The 25,416-nt window shown below is 39.4% G+C and overlaps 1 protein-coding gene across 1 annotated transcript in view; it reads right to left on the minus strand.

Annotated features, from left to right (window-relative positions):
- The window catches only part of LIN28B (lin-28 homolog B), a 92,648-nt gene that overhangs the window by 31,318 nt on the left and 35,914 nt on the right, over nt 1–25,416 (minus strand). The window contains exon 3 of the mRNA XM_062570998.1: nt 10,280–10,464. Coding sequence (XP_062426982.1) covers nt 10,280–10,464 — 185 coding nt within the window. The remainder of the gene's footprint in view (nt 1–10,279; nt 10,465–25,416) is intronic.

Consider the following 25,416-nt stretch of genomic DNA (forward strand, 5'->3'; position numbering starts at 1 on the left):
CAAGAAAAAATGCTAAAACCATTTGACCATGAGCCAGCAATGTGCCCTTGTGGCCAGGAAGTCCAATGGTCTCCTGGGGTGCATCGGGAAGAGTGTTGCCAGCAGGTGGAGGGAGGTGATCCTGCCCCTCTACTCAGCCCTGGGGAGGCCTCATCTCGAGTCCTGTGTCCAGTTCTGGGCTCCCCAGTAGTACAAGAGAGACATGGAGCTACTGGAGAGAGTCCAGCGTAGGGCTACAAAGATGATCAGAGGGCTGGAGCATCTGCCCTATGAGGAACGGCTGCGAGAGCTGGGCCTGTTCAGCCTGGGGAAGAGAAGACTGAGGGGGGATCTTATCAATGTGTACAAGTACCTGAGGGAGGGTGTCAAGGGGACGGGGACAAACTCTTTTCAGTTGTTCCATGTGACAGGACAAGAGGAAATGGGCACAAACTGAAGCACAGGAAGTTCCGCCTGACCGTGAGGGGGAATTTCTTCCCTGTGAGAGTGACGGAGCACTGGACCAGGTTTCCCAGAGAGGTTGTGGAGTCTCCTTCTCTGGAGATCTTCAAGGCCCGCCTGGATGCAACCCTGTCTAACCTGCTCTAGGTGACCCTGCTGAGCAGAGAGGTTGGACTAGGTGATCTCCAGAGGTCCCTTCCAATCTTACTGATTCTGTGATTTTCTAAAGCAGTCTTACTTTAGGTGCCCAATTTGAAATGCTAGAGCCTGTAATAGAGCACTTGGTATCTTATAGCACCTGATACGTCTGAGGCCAAACCCAAACTGAGCAACAGTTGCAGCTGGGAGTATGTGGTGGTTCTGCAAAACAAAATCCAGATGTCTCATGTTTGCCACATAGTAAATGAGGAACACACAGTGAGCGGACTACTGCAGGAAGGCCTATGTCCAAGCAGCACTCCCAGATCTCCTGGAGTCACCTCCATCTCTGCAGAGCGGCAAAGGAGGTGCCTCCTTCCCACCTGAGTGCCAGCTCTCCACACGCTAGCTCCAGGCTTCAAGCAACCTTTCAAAATGGACAGAACCTTGATTCAGTTCCCGGTTCTGCCTGAGGGGATTTCAAAGATTTCTCTGCTCTCCCTGAAGACTGCCCTAACTACTAGCTTTTAAGTTACAACGTGGAGGCCTGGGAAACTCTGTACTTCTCATGTTGGCTGTGTTCAATGCTCCCCACAACCCTCAGCAGTGCCAGTTGTGCTGGCCTCCCTCCCCCAGCACTTCTCTTCCCTCTCCTTCCAGATTAGACATGCTCGTGTTCATGTACCTTCTCCTTGCTAATCTGCTCTCTGTTCATTGTCCTCATTGCATTTTCCTGTCCCTGTCATCGTGCTTGTGGGATCATGGCTAGCTCAGGCAAGTTTCTTTTTGAGCTCCACTGTCTCTTAACAGCTCCCAGTAATCTGGAGAAGCGACCACCAAGTCCCACCCGTTTCTGCTACCTCAGGATGAAGTCACTGCATGAGGGTGGCTTAAACCGGTATCTTGGGCCAAAAATATCCACCCTTCCTGCCAGGTCCTACAGGTCCTACAGCTTGTTTGGAGAGCGCTTTAGCACCCTGTAGGCACAATCATTAAAAAAAGGGAGGGGAATGACAGTAGGGTGACTGTGCCACCACTGCAGGGATGACTACCCCTGTGACACATTCCTCTTACATAATGAGCTGCTACGCTTCTTGACAAGGTATTGAAGTAAATTCACATTTTTAGTGATTCATATTTAAGTAGGGTTGATCTTAAAATGTCAAGGATAGAAATATGAAGTCACTGTCTATAAAAGAAACAGTTGTAGTGATTCTGAAATTAGATTACTGCACAGACTTTACTGATTTGAAGTTAAAGGGCTCCAGAACTTTTATTAGTTCTGAAGAGCTTCAGTTCATCATCTGAGGTAAACGAAAGGCAAAATTTTGGGAATATCTGCTTTTAGCAACTATGCTTTAATTAAGTTTTCTCCTACTTTCAGGTTCTTTGTATTTTTTAAAACAGGTTAACATATATGGCATTTTTTCCCATCATCTGAAATCACCACTATCATCTTTCCTAGTGTTATATATTTACTACATGCTTTGAGTACCTTTGCTAGGTGATGCTGGAATGCAACACATCAAGAAAAGCAAGGAAATTCAACTGTTTTCCTATAATAAAAGGAATTTGGAGCTTAAATATTTACACTGAACAGTTTTGTAGTGAAATATTGCAGAGGCTGTGCATCTTTTTGAAGCACACACAGACATTACAGTTTTGTCCAGTTCTGTTCTCAGTCCATTGACAGCTACGGAGCATCACAGGAGCAAAAAGGAGAACAGTCTGTTGGTCAGGGTCAATACCAGCTTAAACAGAAACTTCCACTAGCAGGGAAATCTTCAAATTATGCCCTCTTACCTATCACTTTGAAATCATGGGCTTAAATGCGTACTGAACTGTGCTGTGGAAATGCACGCACTTTTTTTCCTTCACAGTTGTCCACTTGAAAGATTCAAATAATAGTATAATAATGAAATAAAATATAATACGAATCATAGTAAGATTTATAAAACATAATAAACAATTAAAAAGTGTGCGAGAAATCTAAATTAAGGGAGAGAGAAGTTACTTTAGAAAGATTTTCAGAAACAGAATGTTTTTCAAATTATTTACTGAAATACTATTAAACTATTTCCTATTTAAACTAGCATAATCTCCGTCAAACTGTGCAAAAGTCCCAAATGTAAAACTCCAATTCTTTCTTGCTCCTAAATTCCTTAAGAGATAAAGAATCATTACTTCAGGACTAGAAAAATCAGTTTACGTCTGTTTCATAAAGTCTGCAGTGCTTTCTTCTTGAATTAACAGTATTAAGCACTATGCTCACTAGTAACTCTGTGCAAAATGAGCTCTCATGAGTCAAAAAGGAAGTAGGTGTGTGCCAGCAGAGAGCAATGGATTTTAATCTTAACTGCCTTCTTTCTTATTGAAAGAAATATTTGTTCTTTGATTTTTCATGAAGTTTTTTGAGATATATAAATGTACTAACAAAAATATCTTTATTCAGCATACCCTTAATTTTTAAATAATCAGTGTGCACAATGGTGTTTATCTCTTCTCATCATATGAAATAGCTTCTTTCCCCCCACTCCTAAAAACCTTCCCCAAAACAAAGTAAAAAAAAAAAAAAAAAAAAAAAAAGAAAGAAAGAAAACCACCAGTAAAGCATGTGTTTGTCTTACTAAAGTAAAAACAAGAAAATGTTTTCAGAAGAGTTACACTCTTAAATTCGTAACAGCAGCCAGTTCAGTTGGGATGGCTAACACGGTTACCACCTATAGGTGTCTGCTCCTTCCCTCTCCTCCGTGTTGCTGCCCCATGGCTTCGTTACTTAAAAGCAGCTCCTGGCCTGCTGCGATTTGCAGCCGGGCATATTAAAACAAAACAGCTTCTAAATTGCCTGCAATACTTTTCGTAGTAATTGCTTGCCCAGACCAAAGTAAAACTACGGTATGATCAGTAAGCATATTAGTACACCGCAGTAAAGGTCTGAACATATGTTTGTATTATACTGTAGATAAGCAATAGCTTGTCCCTCAGTGAAGGGGGTGAAATACTCAGAAAACACATGAGGCCTGAACAGACATCCAATTAAAGAAAAATATTCTGCAAACAGAGTATGTACTTAAGAGATCCATCTGCTGTGCAGAAATAGTTCTGCTTCATATGAGGCTGTATAAAAATGACACCTTCCTACTCACTTCATCTGTTCCTTGTACATTTTTGGAATTATATCTACTTACTTTAGCATCAAATTTGGATTTCTTATAAATACTACGAAAAATTTGGGGACTGTCTCTTCTTAGTTGTACACACATACAAACAGACATTAGAAGCATCTTTATTCTGGCTCTATTCTGTTCTTAATACAAGCTCCCAGTGAAGTATATCAGGCTTGGACATGACTTAGTGAAAATTGGGCAAACTTGCTACCAGCTTCCCAGGTCTTGCACAGAAATATGCTTCACTTAAAGCACATGAACAGTCCTAGCAGAAGACATTTAAGCTCAAAGGTAAGCCCATATTTAAGTGCATTTGGTTCAGCCTTACAGCACAGCCCAGTTCTTTCACCCAAGAGAGCAGGCTGAACCACTGTATGGACCCACTATATGGTCAAAGAAGCGACATATGACCTGGAAAAAAAAAACAAAAACAAAAAACTCTCTTTATTTCAAGTTGCCTTATAGTGAACTTCATTATTAAAAACGTGTGAAACAAAAAGCAGCCCCTCAAATGAGTGAGGAAATGTTCACCCAGCACACTACAGTGGTGTGCCCAGATACCCCAAAATAGCTGTGACTGGTTGTGGTCTTCAAAGCAGTACAGTTGGTAAGTCACTAAATCAAGCTTTCTATCCTGTATCTATTAGCACTTGCCTTTGCAAATTAAATAGTATCTCAAGGTTTTCAATTTTGTAACAATTTCCTAAGTCTCCTATGAAAGGAAAAGTTGTATTCTGATACTATGTATACTATTAGGCACAACTGTAACAATCCCTATTCCTAGCTCCGATATTTGAGTGCTGATCTTTCAGCTCTGCATCCTGGCTCACTACTGATGGTGGTATAGAAGTAGACAGCAAGAAAAAGTCATTATCCCTTGAAGAAGGCAACTGCTGGCGCCACGTGCTAGATCTGGGGGTAGAAGCTATGCTAGCCTGGGTTCTCCCTTTTCTGACAGATGAGGGTTTCCTGCTTGTGCCCTTGATCTGGGGTATTTATTCTCTGGCTACTACAACCGGTATTTCCAGAACTGACTGAAGTTTATGTACATCCTAAGGCTAGAGAAGAAATCATGCCCAATAGTGTATGATCCATGGATGTCAGGCACTATACACACCAGTCAGTGGCAGCTGTTTTGTCTTTTTTTCCTTAGGCCATCTGCCTTTCACCTTCTTTTGACGAAGAAAATATCCCGTCTTAGAGATCCCATTCTTCTCCAGCCACGTTGGACATTCTGAGGCTGGGAAGCACGCTTGAGTATTTGGTATGCAGGAACTCTCTGGTTTCTGAGCTTTCTTAAACACAGATGGATGATTTGGACATTTTAACAAGGACTATTTAATGAATACACGCAATGGCACTTTTCAGTGGCCTATAACTTAGATTTGATGGGTTTACACAAATGTAAGGGAAGGTAACCTCCTCGTTCTTAGATGCATTTGCTAGCCAGATTTCAATTCTCCCTTCCAAAGTATCAAGTGAAAAATTTATCTTTTAACCCCATTTAAAAAGCCTTCTGGTTGTAACTCACTTTCAGAAAAACCTAGACTGTTGCTAAGTCTTCCAAAATATTATCAATCTGAAGAAAGGAACAAGTATTAAAAACTGTTAGAAACAGGCTAGAATAGATAGGCTAGAAAGAGGTTATTCTTTCTAGCTTATTGTCTAAATATGTGCAAATAATATAAATTATAAATATATAAAACTCTGTACAAATAATCTCAGACTCCGCTTAAGGATCCAAGAAGAAGTGCTGTCCAGCTCTCCTAAGATATTAAAAGCAACATCTGTTTGTCTTTTAGGTGTTGATACTGAAGAAACACCAAAATCACTAAGATAGGAAAGTGTATTTCCCCACTTCCTACCTTCACTCCTTAAATATAGGCTATTGTTGGAAACAGGATACTGGGAAAGAGGGACTTCACTTCACATAGCAGTTTTTATGCAAGAAAACTAAACATGCGGTGGTCCTCATGATCCCCAGAACTTGAGAGGGGCTCAAACAGACTGGAAACAGGAACTAGACATCCCACAGGATCACAGTGAAATAAATAAAAAAAGGAAAAGAAAACAGCCAAGAGAAACGTTTGCAATTCTCTCTCCTACCATTTGCCCCCCTCTGGCCTTGATGCCGCCCTGTGTTGCAGTGGGCCCAGTGCCGCTCTGCCTCCCCAAAGGGCTGTCGTCCTCCTGTGCCGCAGCCCCCTCCCCTGATGCAGCGCTTCCCCTGCCACCCTGGTGCGAGCAGCCCCTCATCTGACCCCACAACAAACTCATTCATAAAACCAACCCCAACAAATAAAGGGGGCGAAGGCAGAGCGGGGCTGAAAGTGCCCCTTCGGGTACAGCCACAGTGCGTTGCCAGCCTTGCCTTGCCTCCTGGCTCCAGGTTAGATGGGCTCTCCTCACCCGCCTCATCCCCACCCACCTTTCAAGCACGCTTTTATGAGCATGAATCATAGGAGACTTTTCTATGAAAATTAAATTATTCACTTGAACAAGTTATATTTGGCAGAGGTGGACTCCGATGCAATCTGAAGCTTGAAGTGACTTTCCATCCTGTAACTCTTCTTCCTCAAACTAGCTTTCCAATACCCTGTCAACTTCAACCTAAATCTGCTCAACAGTACACCACATTGCCATTAACTTTGCCTATCTCACAACAGTTTAACAGGTGGTCCATAAGCCTGTAAAGTGGTATATGAGAAAAGCTTTAAGATCTTCTCATTATAGTCTAATTTTGAATCATCTGTAGAATGTCTTCAGATACTAAATCCCTTTACTAGCTTACTCAGAGACAAACTAATTTTAAATGACAGTTCATCAGGGAAGTATTTTATTACTTGTTTATAGCCCTTTCCCTCCACCCCAATGGCTATATTTCAATTAGTGGTTTACAAAATACATTTTTATTTGAAAAATTATGCTTTTGGTCACATCTAAGACTTACTGACAAACATCATTTATTACATCTTGAAACAAAATCACCTTTTTTCCCTAGTATTCTCTCTCTAACAGATGTCTACACTGGAAAAAAAGTTCTTAAATGCTACATCTATGCTGCAGTGCTCATTGCTATTTAGCCAGCTGAGCTAGGAGTATACCTTTCTTTCAGTAGTAATATTGCCAGAACATAACCGAGCATTACAATTTCTCCAGTGGCAACGCTTCATTAACCTCCCTCATTCCCAGTGGCTCTGGGATCCCTTCCTCAGAATTTACTTACAGGGCTGTCCTGTAAACCAAATGGGTAAAATTAGTCATGTCAAAACCAGAACCTTACAACAAACACAGTTTTTTATTATACGTTTAAATGCAAACCACTCGCTGATACAGTTTATGGTTCACCCATGCCAGAAAGCTTCCCTGCCACAAATGTGCTGTTAGTGGAGCATAGCATGGGACAGAAACTTGCTGAACTAGAATTGAGAGATGAAGCTATACCCTTAATTCTTTCTCCCTTGTCCCTTCTTCTTGCTTGATGTTATTACTTTCATTTGGTGCAAAGTTATCTATACTTCAGAATCAGAAAGTTTTTTTCCAAAATGTTCTACCTGAGGTTAATTCCAAGCAAAGCAGATTCAACATTACAGACACTCTGCTGAAAAAGTATTCAACTTTGGGTTTCTATTAGGAGTTTTTAGAGAGTCTGCATAATGCCTCGAGGTCTCAAACACTGGAAATGTTTGTCTTAAAAAAAATGATTTTAAATTTTCACCCATTTTCCCTTGAAAGTTTCCCAGTCTCTTAAAATTAAACTATAGCAAAACAAATAGAAATGCAACCTGAGTTTTTTCCTTTTTTTTTTCTTTTTTTTCTGAACCTTATCCTGAGAGGGTGGGCTAGGTTCTCATTTCATTTATTATACTGCAAATCTCAAGATTTCATGGACTTGTCTACAAGTTACTGAACAGCGGATTTCGGTGTGAATTCACAGTGCTTTAACTTTTTTTGGCATCAACGCCCAGCAGTCTTAATCTTAAGGAGCAGCACAGCACTCCTTTGTGTCAAGACAGCTTACTCTGAAGTTAAGCAAAACACACTGTGTTCAGCACGCGTTAAGAGCTCCTACACAGGAAGCTGCAGTCTGTTGCAAAGCAACGTAACGCAGGCAGGCAAGCCCTAGACCCCAGGGCCACCGCTCTGCAGTGCTGGCATAACGCAGCAGTTCAGATCCGACCATTTGTTTGGCTGGAATCACAACCAACTCTCATTCAGAAACCTGCCCTTTAGCCCAGAGCAATCTGTATGTATATATATAGATATACATATAAATATATGGCAGCATAGAAATCTGAAATACATTTTCCCTTATACATGTTGGAAATGCTTTTTTACCGGACAGGTTATTCAAAATGACAAAGCAAAGACACTACTCCTCACCGAGTGAAAATGTCAATGCTACTTCAGATGTTCGGTGTTTTCTGTTCTTAAGCATAACTAGAATTTTGATGACAGCAGAATTGAGTAGATGCTTTTGCCCACATTTTCATATGCAAATCCAATTTAATTTTGAATTTTTCCTTCTTTAAGGGCAGATGAAACATGAAAGAGTGCACTGTATCAGTAATCATACCCCTGCACCATTTTTCAAGGTGCATCTGTCCAATTTTTTCTATGCTTTAGCTACAACAAAACATAACTGAGAGCGGGATTCATCTCACTTAACTTCAGAGACCTATAAGATAATTATCTACAGCACTGCAACTAGGCTCCCTTTTAGCCCACAAAGAGAAATAGCCAAGAGGCAAGATTCATCCCATTTATTTTAGATAACTTATGTTGATATGAATTATCTTACAAAAGAACTACTTTCTTTGCATTGCCACCACTCTGCACTATAGATGCATAAATTTGTTCAAATCAGTGTCTCCTTAAATATGTAATTCTTTTCCTGGTCTAATTACATGCTGCCCATTTAAATTTCAAGGGCTTTTTGAAGCAAGGACTGTCTTCCCTCATATGCATGTGCAACAAACAGGACAACAGTAACATGATAGCATGACTACCAACTTTGTTACCATAACATGAAACATCAGTAATAATGGTAATGCTGATAACAGATTAGTAGTTACAGTCCATGGAAAATTTTTCCAACTGATAAAGAACAACTATACTGGAGACTATCTTAAAGGGAAAAAAAAAAAAGAAAAAAAAAAAGGATTTTTAACAGCCATTGCATGCAACACAACTTTGAAAGGTCAGATATGCTGACCAATCAAAAAGAAAGCTTTGTCCTGCTTACACAGTCTCCTCTTGTGGTTGTGGACTCTGATCTGCTACAGCAGCCACTCAGCAGCAATAAATTTTGTTCATGGCCTCTAACTTTTACAGAGACAGTGAAAAGAGGGACAACTATCACGTTGCATCAAGTCTTTAAAAAAAAATGGTGGGGCAGGGGGTGGAACCCCAAAAGAAGTCTTAAAGAAGTCCTATAATGGAGGTAGGGACAAGTAAAGCTCTTCTGTACCTGGCAAAGAGAAAGAGATAAGATTTCTAATTCCCAGTTTCCAGAGCCAGGGCTGCACTTTTCAGGTGATCCTCTCTTTCCCAAGCTATATTGTGTTTTAAGATTTGTAATGGAAAAGAGCTGTCTCCAAGTCATGCCATAAATCAAATACTGCAAGGGAAAACTCAGCTCTTGGGATGCTCTTACTAGGATCCTGAGATGTACTAAGTACTCACCTCAGTTGTTGCAGCTACTGGGGGCTTGGCAATATCATAAAAAAAAAGGGGGGGGGAAGATTCAGGTAAAAGTGATATTCACATAAATACAAGAGCTTTGGGGCAAAATGACTGCCCTTGGGGAACCAGGTGCAAGTGGCTTCAGAGTTAAGAGTACTATACAATTTCTTCAAGCCATTAGAGGTAGAAAGTAAAGTGGAATAGTACACAAGGTCTGATGCTGTACTTGCAAGGATGTGCAGCTCTGAAGGCTAAACTGTAAAATGTTAACACATTATTAAAACAATAAACCATTCTGCAGACCATCAGGCAATAAGGCTTTTGAAAACACTTGATATTCTGTTCACTAAGTAAAAATATAATTAATCAAATTACATACACCTCATTAATACTAGACTTTCAACCTTAGCTGTACTACCTATACTTCCTTCTGTATAAAACTACTGATGCAGAGTCAAAAACCCTGCTGCACATGATACACTCTTTAGCATGCACAGTTCTCAACTAAATGTGACATTACTTCATCTGTATTCAGGCTGACCTCTCTTTTCAGTCTAATAGTCTAATATTTCAGTCTAATATTTTCAAAAGAATATTACATTCCTCTGCAGGCTCCTTCTAATCCAACATACACCTTCTGAAGTAAAACCAATCGTCTGATTTATGTAGTTGTACAGGTACAGTTTAATAAGTATAAACAAATGACTAGGCTACATATAAAAGCCAGATTTACATAGAAGGGTTTCCTTTCACAAATGAATAAATGCTGAAAACATAACTTTGAGAAAAACTTGCAAAGAACAAAAGAAAAAGGAGGGGGGGGGGGAATAGCAAAGTAAGGTAATTACCTATCTCCCTTTGGTTTTCTTTTTTGTACTGTCTTCCCTTTGGGTCGTCTTTCACTTCCTAAACAGGGGCTCCCACCAGGGCCTGTTACCCGTATTGATTCAAGGCCTTTGGAAGATTTCTTAAAAGTAAATTCCACTGGTTCTCCTTCTTTTAGGCTTCTAAATCCTTCCATGTAAAGCTTGCTCTGTAAATAGGAAAAATACTCTTGGTTACCATTGCCTTAAAAACAATATTTACATTCATAATCAGCAGGACAAACGACCCTGTCTACTACCCTGGAATACATACAGGCTGTATAACAGTTCCCTCTGCACGAGCTAGCAGATGATAGTACAAATTACAGTCCTGGACACACTGAAAACACTACTCAACACTAAACAAATAACAATATCTTATTTTCAGAAAGAATAAAACCAAAATAATATTTTCCTTTTCCGTGTTGAACACTGTGGATTGAAGAAGGTACAGTAAATGCTGTGTTCTTATGATTGTTTGGGTTTCAGACTCTGTTAAGACATTGTTAACTGAAAAAGCTTTTTTAATGAAATGGAAAAGGAGCAACAGCTCATTTCTGAGCAAATTAGTTTCTGATCAAAATCATTGTCATCTGTTTTCCTTGTATTTGGGATGCAGTTCTGCTGGTCTGAATCAAAGATATCAACGAACACAAAAGACTGAAGTAAGATGCTCCTGGCAAAGTCAACTAAAAATACCAATTCAAATATCCCTACTGAGCTGCTAAATTTCTGTTCACTACCAAAAAAATCTCATCTTGTTGGCATGATTTACATATGGATTTGTACTTTAATTCACAGAAAAGAAAATCATTGTCACTAGAGCAAGTGATAAAAACAAATACAGATAAATCTTTTTGTATTACAAAACCAGATCTAGACCAGCAAAGTCTAGGAGAGGCTGTAGTCAATAGGAGCTTGCTGTTGATTTTAGTGTAATGAAAATGTTACTCTAATCTGAATTCCTACAAATTATGTAGAACACTAGCTCTACCCCAGGACAGATCTGATGAACCAAACTCTTAAATGAAATGTTCATCAAATTAAGTGAGACAAATAAATAAATAAATAATATGATAGACACTGGTTGCACTAAAGATTTTAAACATCTGAAGTTTTAAACATTTATTTTAAACATTTAAACATTTATTTAAAAGTTACGCATTACACGAATGAGATCAGCTGGACTTACAGAAAGTAATACAAAATCCCTGGTAACTTCCAAACATCTGTTTGGGTTTTTTTGTTTGTTTGTTTTTGGGTTTTGCACAAGAGTTACAAAACATGTTTTCTTCCTTTGCTCATGAACTCTTCATAGCAAAGAGAAAAATGTATCTTGATTGATTCTTACTCAGTTCTCCAGCATTCACTTAGCTGAACCTTCTTGAAGAGTCAAGAAGGGAATCTTCACCGCAGACACCTTCTCACTCAACTACATGTCAAAAAAGCCACTTACACTTGACTGTGTAAGTCACATCTACTATCCATGTCTGCTGCAATCCCTGACAGAGACCACAATCCCTGCGTCTACATTACAGTTGTAAGGAGATCGGCAGCACCGTGACACTATCATTGAGGCAGTCTGAGCTCAGGCTGTCTGCAAACCTCATCCACGTTTTCAGCATGAGATATCAGGACCCTTGTAGAAAAGATCTGAAGCTCAGCTGTCTGTCCAGTGGTGGACGTGACAGCTTCTCAAGGATAAAAGGGACCGATAGCAGACGTTCAGGTCAGGGTACTTCAGTTGTCCAGCATGGCCTTAAACTGGGTTAAAACCTGTTCTTGGGATTAAGGCTTATATTCAAATAATGCAGATTCAACTTCAGTTCGGGCTTGACAAAATGCTTGTGACTTCTTTCAAAACGGTACAGGCATATCACAGAGACACCAACAATTTGCTTATCACCCTATGAGAATGTATGACAAAACAGTCTTTATTTGTATCACCACATCTTAAGTCTTCCAAGGAAAACACACCGAGAACGTCAGAAGTCAAGACAGGTAGGATGCAACACTAGATTAAGACATCTAAAATTTAAGTGCCCACATGCTCTCATGTCCACAGCACTTAAACTTCTATTGCAATCACTGTAGTCAATCCCTTCAGTGAGTTTTAAAAGACATCTAGACTGGGAAATCAGTTGGCTAAGCATAGGCATTGTGCGTCAGTTTAGTTATTGTGGAGTACTTGTGGCTAGTTCTACCTGCTTCTTCAGAAGAGTATGGGTCACCCGTAACTTCTGTGTCATAGCTGCCAGCCTCATGCAGATGGCACTAGACACTCCTGTTCAGGCATCTAAATCTCACCCCAGGCAGCTGTTCAGATGTTTTCCTCTGCAGGCTACACTGACACCATATCTTCTTTGATTTTTAACAGAGCACAAGAATTGACACCTACGTAGCCATACAGAAGACACAGATACTCTTCAATAGGATGCACTTAGGACAGGACAAGAGGGAACAGGTACAAGTTGCTTTAGGTTATTTAGGGCCCTGTCGAGCTGAATCTTAGCTGTTTCCAGGAAGGGAAATTTGACCACTTCTCTAGGCTTCTCAGTTTAGGTGTTCTCACAGCAAAGAGTTTTTCCCTGTATCTGGATGGAATTTCCCTTCCTGGAAACAGCTAAGATTCAGCTTGACAGGGCCCTAACCAGAGCCCTAAATAACCAAATCTAAGGCCCTGTTTTCAACAGGTCAGACTAGATGACCTCCAGAAGTCCCTTCCACCTTACATTTTTCCATAGTTCAGATGTCTTAATTTGGATCTGGATCCCACCCAAGGCTAGAAAATGTGATTCCAGTTCCTGGTTCTGGAACAGAGTTGCCTGTCTTAACCTTTGCCTGTCTTCCTAAAGAGGGACACTACTACAAAGTCTATTTCACACAGCAGTGACAAACTAAACTAATGATTACAAAGCACTTGGAAACATTCATTTCAATGAAACCACGTGAGAGCACACATACTTTTGCTTCAAAAAACCCAAGTATCAGACCAGCCGAGTTCTCACACTCCACCCAGTTGCAATCACTCATAATGCGACAAGAAACTACAAATGTAAGTCTGAGAAAAGGGACTCAATTCTATATAACTTTTCCAGTAGTCAAAAATAAGCAAGAACACAGTTCCATTGGCTAGAACGAAGGCTACTTCTGCTTATCCAGCCATGCAGCTCTGGTTCACGTGGCTCTTCCACCAAATGTCGTAACAGTGTTAAGCGGGAGACAAATACTTGACTTTCTAGGTGAGAGGTTGGGCACTAAAAAGGCAGGGGGGAGAACAGGAAAGAAGAAATGTGTATAGTAACAGCTCCCTGAACCATAAACATGGCAACTTTGGGAAGTGAAAGCATAACGTATGAAGAAAGAAGCATGCAACACCCCCAGCAGAACTGGGAGACAGGAATTCTCTATAAACTGATAAAGCAAAACCACCCAGGAAGGCAGCATCGCTCCGAGGAAGGGCTCCATGGCAAAATGTCTGAACAGCAGTAAGGGCAGCAAGATCACAACGAAGAAACATGGAAGCTCAGCGTCTGTGCAGGAGATGACCCCACCACCCATCGCCTGAAATGACAGATTTTGCCTGCGGAATGAACCCATCCATAGGTCTATCCACACCTCCCAGTTCTGCAGCGGTCACAAGGGGAGATCTTTGCAAGAGGACAGAACTATACAAAACGTGTTTTGTCCCAGGCAAATGTATATGGTTAAATGTTCCAAAATAAGACAGTCATTGCAACACAGATCTGTGCTAATCACAAGGGAACCTCAAGCAGAAAGCAATATTTCCCAATAAGACCAAAGACGCCATGGATGTTTTTGTCTATTTTTAATTACAACTTAATGAAGAGAGATTTAAATCTACAGCAAGGCTTATGCATTTTCCCTTTCCAGGTTTCACTGCTTACAAAACAAACTCCAAGATGCTGACATATGATATGCACAAATCATTAGTATTCTACTTTACTTGAAAAGAAAAAAAGTACAGTAAAAGGCAGAAACCCCTAACCTAAAATAGGGCATTATTATTGTAAAATGCTTTTATTTTTCTCATTTCACTGCTTTAGCTGCAGAACTTTAATTTCCAAACAACCCACAATATTTACAAGAGGATTTTTCTAATTTAAAAAAACAAGACTATGGAAAAAACTACCATGTTTTGATAAATCATGTATTATGCAAATGTAATTTTCTGCATGTTTGCTTTTCCAAAAAGAGAAATGCCAAAAATAGAGGAAAAAAATCCAAATGACTTGCATAGTACCGTCCTTTAATATAGCTCAACAGTTTGTTTCAATGTTATAGATGGATTTGTTGCTGACATTGTGTAAATATATACTATGCTGTCAGCCAGCCCTCAGCGAGATTCTTTGAAGGTGCAAAACAATTCAAATCCACATTGAAAAGATGGCTTTTGGAAACCAGCAAAAAATATAAGAAAAATTAAGAGGGACACAGGCTTTAAAAGACTTAGAAAAAAAAAATGTGAAGTTTACTATTTAAATCAAACGTTAAGAAGCTCTGACTAGCTCGATATTTTACTCATGTTACTTAAATAAATAAACCCCACACAATTAAAGTCAGCCAGAGCTTCAAGTCAGTGAACCATTCCTGGAGACATGAATAGGGTATATGGGCACATGGCCAATTAACAAAGGCAAAATTAAAAGCAACATGCTTTTCCCCCTTTCTCTCAGCTGTCATAGACTTTGTTGTTATTTTTACCTGCAGCCAATATAGTGATTTCAGATTGGTGCTTGTTCCGCGCCCCCCCCCTTTTTTTTACTGTGATAGGCTTTTGAGGTTTTTTTTGTTGTTGTTTGTTTTTTGGGTTTTTTTAGGTTATCTTAATATTTCTTTTCAGTTTGGCCTATAATAGTCTCACGTATCTCTGTCAAAAGCAACAGCTTTGCTCAAAAAGCTAGCAATTTTGTAAGAGTCTCAGCAACAACAAACCCCCAATACCCTTAAGTTCTTGAAAAGTATTCCCTAGTCTGAGACAAACAAAAAAGATCTATAATAAATACAATCTGTATTAGCAATCTGTGTTGCAAAGAAAATTACCATTTTCTTGGCAGCGTCAGGAAGTGCTTACAACTCTCACTTCCTTCTACAAAAGCAGCTTTGGAATTAAAGCTCATCACAGGAGTCTATTCCCCTCTTAGTAAGTGCACATAACTTCTATCAACGTGTGCAGGGAAGGCAGAACAGGTTCCCAATAAGCTCCTCTGCAAAATTTATTTTTTTGTCATTTCTAAACAGGGCCTTACACAACTGCTGTTGTAGACATGAAATTCTTAAGGAAAAAAAATGTTATCTAGGGGCAATTCAGCTTAGAATAGTTTGCTTTCCGTATCTGTCTTCCTTTTGATCGGTTGGTACCATGGCCAGTTGCCATTTATATGCCTGCTAAGTAAGAAAATGTTTTATCTCTACAAATTAATTACAATTAAATTCAGACATGAAGGAAAGCTCAACTGCACTGAACACTGGAAGAAATTCTCTCCAAAACCATCCTGTATGGTTCTGTCTGGAGTTAGCAATCTCAGGAGTAATTCTGAAGACTGTTCTACCACACAGAGTAAAAGGACACAGAGGTAAAACAATTAACACTGGATCTGTACAAGTGTTCTTACCTGTATTAGGTCATAAACAGAAGAATGTAATTATTGTGCACTGTAAATGTTAGTGGAAGTGTTGCAAAACAGCGTAAATTGCATGATACAGGTATGGCTGCAAGAGTCCACTAACTTTAAAGGTTTGCGAAGATAATGTATTTTTGCAGATAGAATGCTAAAGCAAACAAAGAAACTCCAAAATTAAACCAAAAAAATCCACATTAAACAATAGCCTCTCAAAAGGCAACACATACCTTTGATTAACACAGAAAGCTAAGGCTGGGTACTCATAAGCCATCCAACAACTTCATTGCTCCCTCCTCTTCCTCGCTTCCACTGAACTAAAGGGCTTTTTGCTGGAGGAAGCTTATCTTGCATCAAATCTGGCACTTCTGTCTTCCCCATAAACCAATTTAACCCACTAATCTGACGGGAAACAAACTCCATTAAAAAAAATGGGGGGGGGGGTGGAGTACATGAGGAAGAGGAAAAAACAACACATTTCTGTTGTTCAGTGAGACAAATATGTTTGAGGAATAGCTGAATGAGCACCAAAGTATGTACTGCACATGTACCAAAGCAAATTGTAACTACTGAGATTAAAATGTTTTCCTTCATATTATAGGTAAAAAGGAAAAATCCACAAGCGAGAACGAACTGCAATACTAGATTTTTTTCTGTAAAGCTCAGCATACTATATAGGAAGATTTCAACTGAAAATTTATTTAAAAAATAAAGCTATGAAACACTCTGCATTTCTCAAAGATTTACATTTTGGCTGTATATTACTAGAACACAATATTTCCTGGATAGAATAAGCTATTTCAAGTTACTTGATATTTACTGGGAAAGAAGTGGTATGTATGCAGTTGCTGTAATGCAGCTGGTGCAACACTAACTCACATTCTTATTTACTTAGAGTTTTTTTCTGTGTCTTGAATTCCCACCTCAAATGCAGTCATTTTCATAACTTCATTCCCACTAATCATCCTATCACTGTTGCCATACTCTTCTTACTGAGAAGTGTGCAAAGATATTTACTTAGTTTTTGTACAATAGGCTCACTTTAATTCAAAACCACCCTTCCCATACAGCGGCCTGATTTCTTTTTTTCTCCATTTATTTTTTATATCTAAAGAAACTTTTACTAACTTCTTTAACTCTGAGGATCTTAGTAAATTCTAACTCCACTTAACATTTTCAGTTCTTGTTTCACCATGATACTTTCTGACCTCCACGACCACTTTCTTTGATAATCTACTCCTTCCTCTCATATCACTTTTTTACTGCCAATTTCCTTCCTAGGAGAAGGTTCTCTGCTCAAAAGATCTGGGTAATTTTCCCCAGAATTCTTTTCCTTTTTAATTACTTGGTATTCAGACTTCAGATAGTCAAAGCTTTTTCTCTATTTAAGTCTAAAGTACTTTAGCTCACTCAGTTTTGCTCATCATTTCTCTTAAAATCATGCCTTTGAAAAAAATTAAGTCACTGACTTTTCATCATCTCATTTAATTTAAACCAAATTAATCCAGTCCATATTTTGTCTTTTTTCTTTCTTTTTTTTTTAGATCAGTTCTGTAAAGTCTTCAATTCTTTCCAAAACCAAAACAGCATTATTTATATTCTGAATTATTGTTTTGGGAAGAAAACTATTGACTGTCATATGCAGAAATACCACATCATTATAATAAACATTTGTGTTTAAACATAAATCTAGCCTAAGTAGCCTACAATATTACACAACACCATTGGTGCTTCTCTCTCATAATATTATTATATTATCTGTACATAAATCCTAACCTAGAGGTCTACAACAGGTCATTTAGAATTACTTCCCAAAGTGATTTTGACCAAACAGAGTCTATTGTATCCATGCTTCTGTTTATTTCTTTACATGATACCACTTCTTTCATGACATCTTACTAACTTTCTGCCTCATTCTCAGTATTTGTATTCAGGCTATGAATGCTACTGGACTGTATTTCCACTGCCTCTATAATATCCAGTTACATGTTCAACACCAGCTGTTCTAGTTTTGTATACTAATAAGAAGAATCTGGATAATAAACATCTTATTTGCTTCTCCCTGACCTCACCCCACTTCGTAGCTATATTAAGTATAATTTTCTGTGAGTGTAGCACTTACTTGACTGGTATTCTACTACTATTTTTTTTCTCTTCTTTGTTGTTACCACTTGTCCAATTATGATTTATCCAGTTTTCCTTCATGTGTGTTTTAAAATCAGGCATGAAAATTGAGCCAGCCTCTGCTGATGGTTTTCTTCTCCCATTACTTAGTTTAAGCATTTTCTCACCAACCCTGCTAGGCACAAGGTAGAGCTTTAGCGTTCAGTTCAACCAATTCAAAAGGCAGTTCCTGTTCCTCTACCTCAGCCTCACTCGCCCAGGAAGCCGTATAGAAAACCGTTTACCGTTTCTTCGTAGTGTTTTCTGCGAGTCAGCTCGCTGCACTGGATCCCTGCAGAGTCAGAAAAACACCAGCACGCCTCAAAAGCAGCTGCGTGGCTGTGCAGCTAGGGCAGGAGAGGAGGGACTGCCACGCGCAGCAGGACTGCCTCTTTTGGCAGCAGCTTGCTAGTTTGCCACTTGCATTGCCTCAGGGACATCCTGAGAGCATACCAGTAACCCTAGCAGGTTTGTAATGTCCTCAGAAGTCCACCCACTCAGAAGCTCTTCTTTGACTGTCTCACAACGGTCAAACGAACATCTCCATCTTTGCCTCCTCATGAGCTTTCCTTCACTGGTGGCTGACTTTACGGGCTTCATGCCCTTTCTCCAGGGAGCCTAGGGATATGCCTGGATGTTGGCCCTTCTCTTTATTTTTCTCCCACTGAGCTATTCCATGTTCATATGATCACAGTCACTTCATGCAGCAGAAGTCCCCATTTTCTGCTACAGATGCTCTTGGTTGTTGTAAGGCAGTCCTGCAGAAACCCAAAGGGTCTTTCTACGAAGATTAGGAACAAGCGAACATGACCTTTTATGCAATCATTAAATAGGGCAGGTTATCCTCTTTTCTGTTTTCATTAGGAGGAGGTTCTTTTTCTTCCTGCATGAAACAAGAGCCCCCAGGGTCCACATTAACAGGCACTCGAAGGCACCCTTTTATTCAATTCAGTCCAGCAAACTCTCAGGCACAGACCTTTCTGACTGGGGAGAAAACAGGAAGGGCTAGACAGTGGGCATGTTTTAACTCTTTCCCTGAGGGCAGTACACTAAAAACATCATGACAATGGTGAGCAGCATATTTTTTTTTAGTGTCAACCTGGGCAGAGTATATTTCAATTTGCCCTTGTGTCAAAATAGCCCAAACCTTCCAGGCAGAGATCAAAAGAAGCAGTTCTTGCAGCTCTTGTTCTATTATCTGAAGAAAGGAAGTATCAAACAAAGTCCTAGACCTTTTTCTTTTCTCTTTTTTTTCCTGGAGGAAGGTGTGGCATTGAGACTCCAGTTCGTCCAGATTGACTACACGCTTCTACAGTTGCTAATCGCATCTTCAGGACCAACCTCAGTACCTGTTTTCCCCTCCTGCCTATGTCTATAAACTTCATTCGTGTGCTCCTCTACATCCCTCCATGCCTGGGAATGACAATGCCCTATGCCACAAAATGTTTTAGCATATAAGTTTTCCTATCCATCTGCCTTACCACATCCTAGCATCCCAAGAGACTGGATATAATTAAAAAGAAATCAGGCCCAAGTTGTGCTGTGCTAATTCAGCTGTAGCAGGATATCTCCTTGCACACACATCTTTTCCTTTCCCTGCATGACAGTGGCCTAAAAAAAAAGGTCAAGTTTTCTTGCTGCAAATCCTTAACATCACTCTCTCAGGAAGCTGTCCTTAATCTTTAAGGGAAAAAGCAGCATAGAAATCTAGCACCAGGGAAACGCAGACAGAAAGGTTCCTTCACATTTTGGCATTTTAGCTTTGCATGAGAAAACTGAGTGTCTAACATCTCAGTGGTAAACTGACAGCTAAGACCGTTGATTACAGTAGCTTACAAGCCACCACAGACTAATGTTGAGAGAAAAAGGCATTTCATACAACTGGTTCAGCAAATTAGCTGTACAGATGGAACCTGGAACCTGGATAAAACGGTTCAGCTTATCCTCGCCTCTTGACAGAAAATATCCTCATTACACTGACCTGCCTCTTTCTTCCCTGGCATAGCAGGGTAGCTGCCATCAGCTTTGCAGTCTTGGGGGGGGGGTAGCTGGGTCATACTGATAGAGACAGGTTAAAGCATACCAAGGTCAGAAAGGATCTTGTGAACAGGAAGTTGGGGTGCAAATGTAGGAATGAGAAAGGATAGAGCGAGGTGAGAGAAGCATGGCTGGATCATGCTGGGAGCCAGCAACCTGACTTGCCCAATGGGCAGGGATGGAGAAGGGTTGGATCCTGCTAAAACCCCAAGGCAGGACAGCCTGCTCCTTGTGGGCTGCGGCAACAGCATAACTGAAGATTCAAGTTCAGGGAAGCTAAAAGGGAAGGGGAAGCCAATCTGCGGAGAAGAGGTGGCTAACAGTTAGAGTGGCCAAAGTGTCTTGAAGCTGCTGTACAGCAGATTTCAGATGCTCTCCCAGGCTGTGAAGGCCCAGGAGCTGGGCCCACAGCCCGCTGTGGGTACGTGTTAGCAGTGCTCCAGCCATCACCTCCACTGGTGGGCCCAGCCACCTGCGGGCTGGAGCCATGAAGAACCGTCCTCTCACCACCACAGCTACCCGTCACCTGTGGTAGGCTAACGCCCCTCTGTGCTTCAGGGAACTCCTCTCATTCTTAAGAAAGCCATCTGCAAACTACTGCAAGCAGCGGACTGAGTGAGCACAGATGATATCTTAGCCAACTGGGAGCAATGATGACCTAAGCAATCCCAAGATAAAAATCTTTTATCTTGGAAATAAGAACTTTTTGCAAACTATTCTCAAACTTTTGGGCCAATATTGTTTTTGCTTTTAGAATACAGATATTCGCACCACCCCATTCAGAACTGGAGTTTCACTGTGCAAGATCCTGCACAAATTATACAAGAAGACATCATTTATCAATGGGCAATAGACCATTGGTGCTAAAGTGTTTGGAAGTCGGAACCTACACTTACTAATTATTTTTTTAATTTGATTAAATTGAATGCCAATATAAAAAGAGAAACCAAATATTGATTAGAATATCTACTTAAAAACAAAATCACTAACATGACTTCATGCACAGAAAAATAAGACAGGAATATCTGACAAAATTAGCGGGGTTAGAATGTAATTGCTCAAAAATAGGCTGAACTTTTAAACTGGAGCTTTTTTTTAAAGGAACAATTATTTTTACAATGTTATCTCTGATGTAAAACCAAAATGCTTAATTTACTTTTGTAACAAATGAAAAAAAAAAAAAAAAAAACAAAAAAAAACAGCAGCAACTATGCAGCATTAACAACCCCTGACCTAGGATTCAAGTTCTCTCGTATTTCTGTATATAATTTTTATCATGGTTGATCCTCCCTGGCTATTCCTTCCATTGCAGATTATGCACTAATTATTCTTTTTTTTAAATCAAGTACTTAGTATTGATATATCCCATTAATCCTATCTAAAAACTATAGTCAGTTATATCTTAGATACAATTTTCTCAGAACTACAACTCTTGATTAGCTCATTCAGATATAAAAGAACACTTCTGTCCTGAAAGAAGAATGAGCACAAAGTCATTTTATCTTCTAAATCTTTATCATTTTCTTTTTTTTGGTGGGGGGGGAGGGGAATGATGGATCATCTAAATACACTACAGTTTAAAGGTACTAGAGTGCAGTGAAACTAGTAGTCTCTAACAGAGTCTGGATATAACAGGAAATGAGTGGGTGACTTTAAATTAATTATTTTTAGAAATACCTAACAGTAGAAGAAGATAGCATTGATGGTTCAAAAAGTAAGTTGAACTTAGCAGCACCTTTAAAATATTATTTTGGAGAGCATTTAATTTATAATTTAACTGAGCAATACAATTATCTAAATAGTTGCATTTTCAAAACAGATGGAAAAGATTGGTTGTGATACAATTCTGTTACCACAGTGTAAGCTGTATTCTGCCACAAAGGATGCATCCCATGATTCAGTGAAATTCCTCGGAACTTACTCTGATAGAATAATAGTATTTAAGGCAAAATCCTTCTATAGCAAATAGCAGGCACATTGAAGTCATTTTTATTGCACAAGACAAAGGATTTTAACTACAAAAAAAAATTAAATTTAGTAGCATCATGTAGTGCAATAGATATTCAGAAATACCTGAAAAGCTTGACTCTTAAAATAATCCCTTTCTATAGACTTATACTTATTGAGGAAGTAATTGTGAAACTGGAGAATCATGCAAACAGCACATTAATGAAAATAAGAACAGTAATATTGTCTTTGGTTCAGATTAGACATTACAAGATACTGTTACTTAAATATTACTTAAGACTCCAATACTGAGTCTGTCATTTTTATGCCCTAATTCTACAACACTAACCCAAAGAAATCCATTTTTTTCTGAGGCCTCCTGCAAGAGGGTCAGACAAACTGCAGCACAAAGGCACAAAGGGATTCCTTAAGGACAATTCCCCTTCCAATCTGTTAACACAGCTCTCATCAACACTAATGGGAGGAGAAGAGACCCAGAGGCATCAGCTTTTGAATTTCTTTGCCTGTGTGAGTTTCTTACATATCAAACATAATAGACGCATCTCATTAATAAATACAGACAAGTGACTAGTTATAATGTAACTATAATACAGCAAATATTCCACAATGGAAATCCTTCCAAACACAAATTTTGCAGTCTAACTGCATCATCTAGTAATATCCTTTCAATATGACTGAGATGCGCACTCGTCTGCATTAATCTTTAAACTAAAAGCATATTCTTACATAGGGTACCAGTTCTATGTGCAACACACTCAAATTTCTAGTATCTCCACAGAGACTCCCTCCAAATTAGAAGTACAGATTCTATCCTATCAATTAAATTCTGTTTTATGAATGATGAGTGACAAAGAGCATCTTCTAAATGTCCTTTTCAGAACAGGGTATCACAAGATGAAGGATACTGGCTTTGTAACAGTTATGTTTTCTTAACTTCTAAGAACTTTATTTATATTGTAGCTGTCAGTAATAACAATAGAACATTTCTCTATTTATTGATTTTATTCCTCTCAGTTCTGGCTGGAAACTTTTCTTCCTAACAACAATACATTCTACATGTGTAAAAAAAAAGCATAGCTATAAAAATTTAAGTCCTTTCATTACAATATATTTATGTTTGCATTGTTTTGCCGTATTAATGCCACTGTCTCATCTCACAGACTTATCATCAGTAAAAGCAACTAAGCCAAAAAAAACCAACCAACCAAAAATACCTCTACCAACGGCTAAAAAACCTGAACCTCATGCTAAACAGAATATAGCTTGAAATCTTTATGATCTATTTTACTCTTCTATGGGCAATTCTATAAAAGTTGCCTGCTCTCTTCATTGTTTGCTTTTAATACTACAAGTAAACCCAAAAACCCAAATTCTTTTTTTTTTTTTTTTTTTTTTTTTTTTTTTTAGTCAGAGAGCTCAACAGGTTAAAACCAGATGTACATCACACAATAACTAAGATGCAAAAAACAGAGTTGAGTTGTAGGAAATATAACTAATTCTGTGTATTATTATTTAAATTCTTGTCAGTAACATATCTTATGATCCAATGTGCACTGGTACATATTTATTGGTTACCATGTAAGACACAACCCTCAGTAGTTGAAGAAAGCATGATATATTGTGTTACAGGGGGAGTAATAGGTGATCATGTAATCAAATAAATACACATTAAAGTGAGATAAATAAAAGGAGCGGGTAGAGTTGCAGCTGCAACTTCCTAGATGCAACTTCAACTTCAGAATTCTCTGCATTTTTCTCATTGACTGCACAAAATTAGCTTTTCCTCAGTTTGTGTGTGTGTGCACATGTGCACGCACTTACCTGCGTGCAACTTGAAGGAAACACCACAACCTGGGTTTATGAAATAGACGAATCAGAGGCAAAACTAAACATTATGCCACACCAAGCACCCATTACGAAGTATAATAGGTTAGCTGAAAACTTCTTGCTGACGGAAAAAAGTAATTGCTAGTAAGTTCAGTTCTGCAACTGCCTGAACTCAGGCACCTCAAACTATTTAACCTCAAAACTATTTAATCACAAAGGCTTTTCTCCCAGGCAGTACCTACACAGTACCTACACTGGACACACATGCCCAGCACCTTTCCGCATTCAGTGTTACAGGCTTCTCTGTCCTATATTTAAAGGATGAACTACAGAATTTCAAGGGACATGTGGGAAAGAAGCAAAACGTGCACATGGACACACGCCTCCAAGAACTCTGTTGACTGACAATATCTGTGCTCAGCACTTACTACTTCAGTGTGCACAGTGCTAATGCACCTCTCATTCCACCAAAAAGTATCTAGGTAGAAAAGTGGTTACAAGTCAAACACACCCTCTCGCCAGCAGCTTCCTCCGAGACAGTCCATTTGGAGAGGAAGATAACAGAATTGGAAATAAAAGCATGGCGGAAGAAAGGCTACCAAGCAATTACTTGGGCTCTGGTTAAATTAGCTGTAATCATTACCTGTAGATTAATCAGAGCATGGGCCAGCATCCATTTATACAGTCTTTGTATAGCAACTATTATATTTTCACTTTCAGTTATAGTGACAGATAGCTGTGGAGACATAGCAAAGCAAGCTCACCAGGAAAAGTCGAAAAAACAAAGCTATCATTACATCCTACATATGCGGGAATGACTCAGCTCTTGGTAAATGAGGCTTTGGGAAGATGGTAGATGAAAATGTTAAGTGAAATAACAGGAAAACCTTGAGTAGAAACTGAGAGTGAATCCTCAGAACACTATATACGGAAGATTTGCTACCACTGCCCGCATCATCTGCCATCCCCCCCGCCCCATAATATCTTTAATGAGAATGAGTAGTGGCAAACAGATTGTCAACAGCACACGTGGCAATCCTACCTGAAAGGCTGTTCATTCTCCACCTTGGCTAGAGCCCCATCACTACTGAAATACAGAGTTAGAGAAGACCTGTGGTCAGAACACGACATAGACCATCGTGCTTTATTTTCACCCAGCTTGGATAGCTGGAGCACACACTCACTTTTAAGTCGAGTGAGATTTCGCTCACTCAGACAAAATTTTTTCCACCCTCAGATAGTTTTGGCAGAATTCTCCCTGCTATAGATACGCAGGAAGAGGTTTCAACCAGTTTTCAGGAGTTATCCAGGCTCCGTACTATGAAATACATGAAATATAGATCTGGATGGCCCATCTTCCATCATCGTGAGAGAAAAGGCCTGAGAGCCCTGGGATCCCACTTTGATGCACAAGGAAGAACTGAGCAGCAGACCTGCCCTTGGGCAGATTGAAATATGAACAATGAAGAGTTTCGTTTCCTCTTA

The sequence above is a fragment of the Rhea pennata genome, chromosome 3 (genome assembly GCF_028389875.1).
Source record: "Rhea pennata isolate bPtePen1 chromosome 3, bPtePen1.pri, whole genome shotgun sequence".
In the NCBI taxonomy this organism is placed as follows: Eukaryota; Metazoa; Chordata; class Aves; order Rheiformes; family Rheidae; genus Rhea; species Rhea pennata.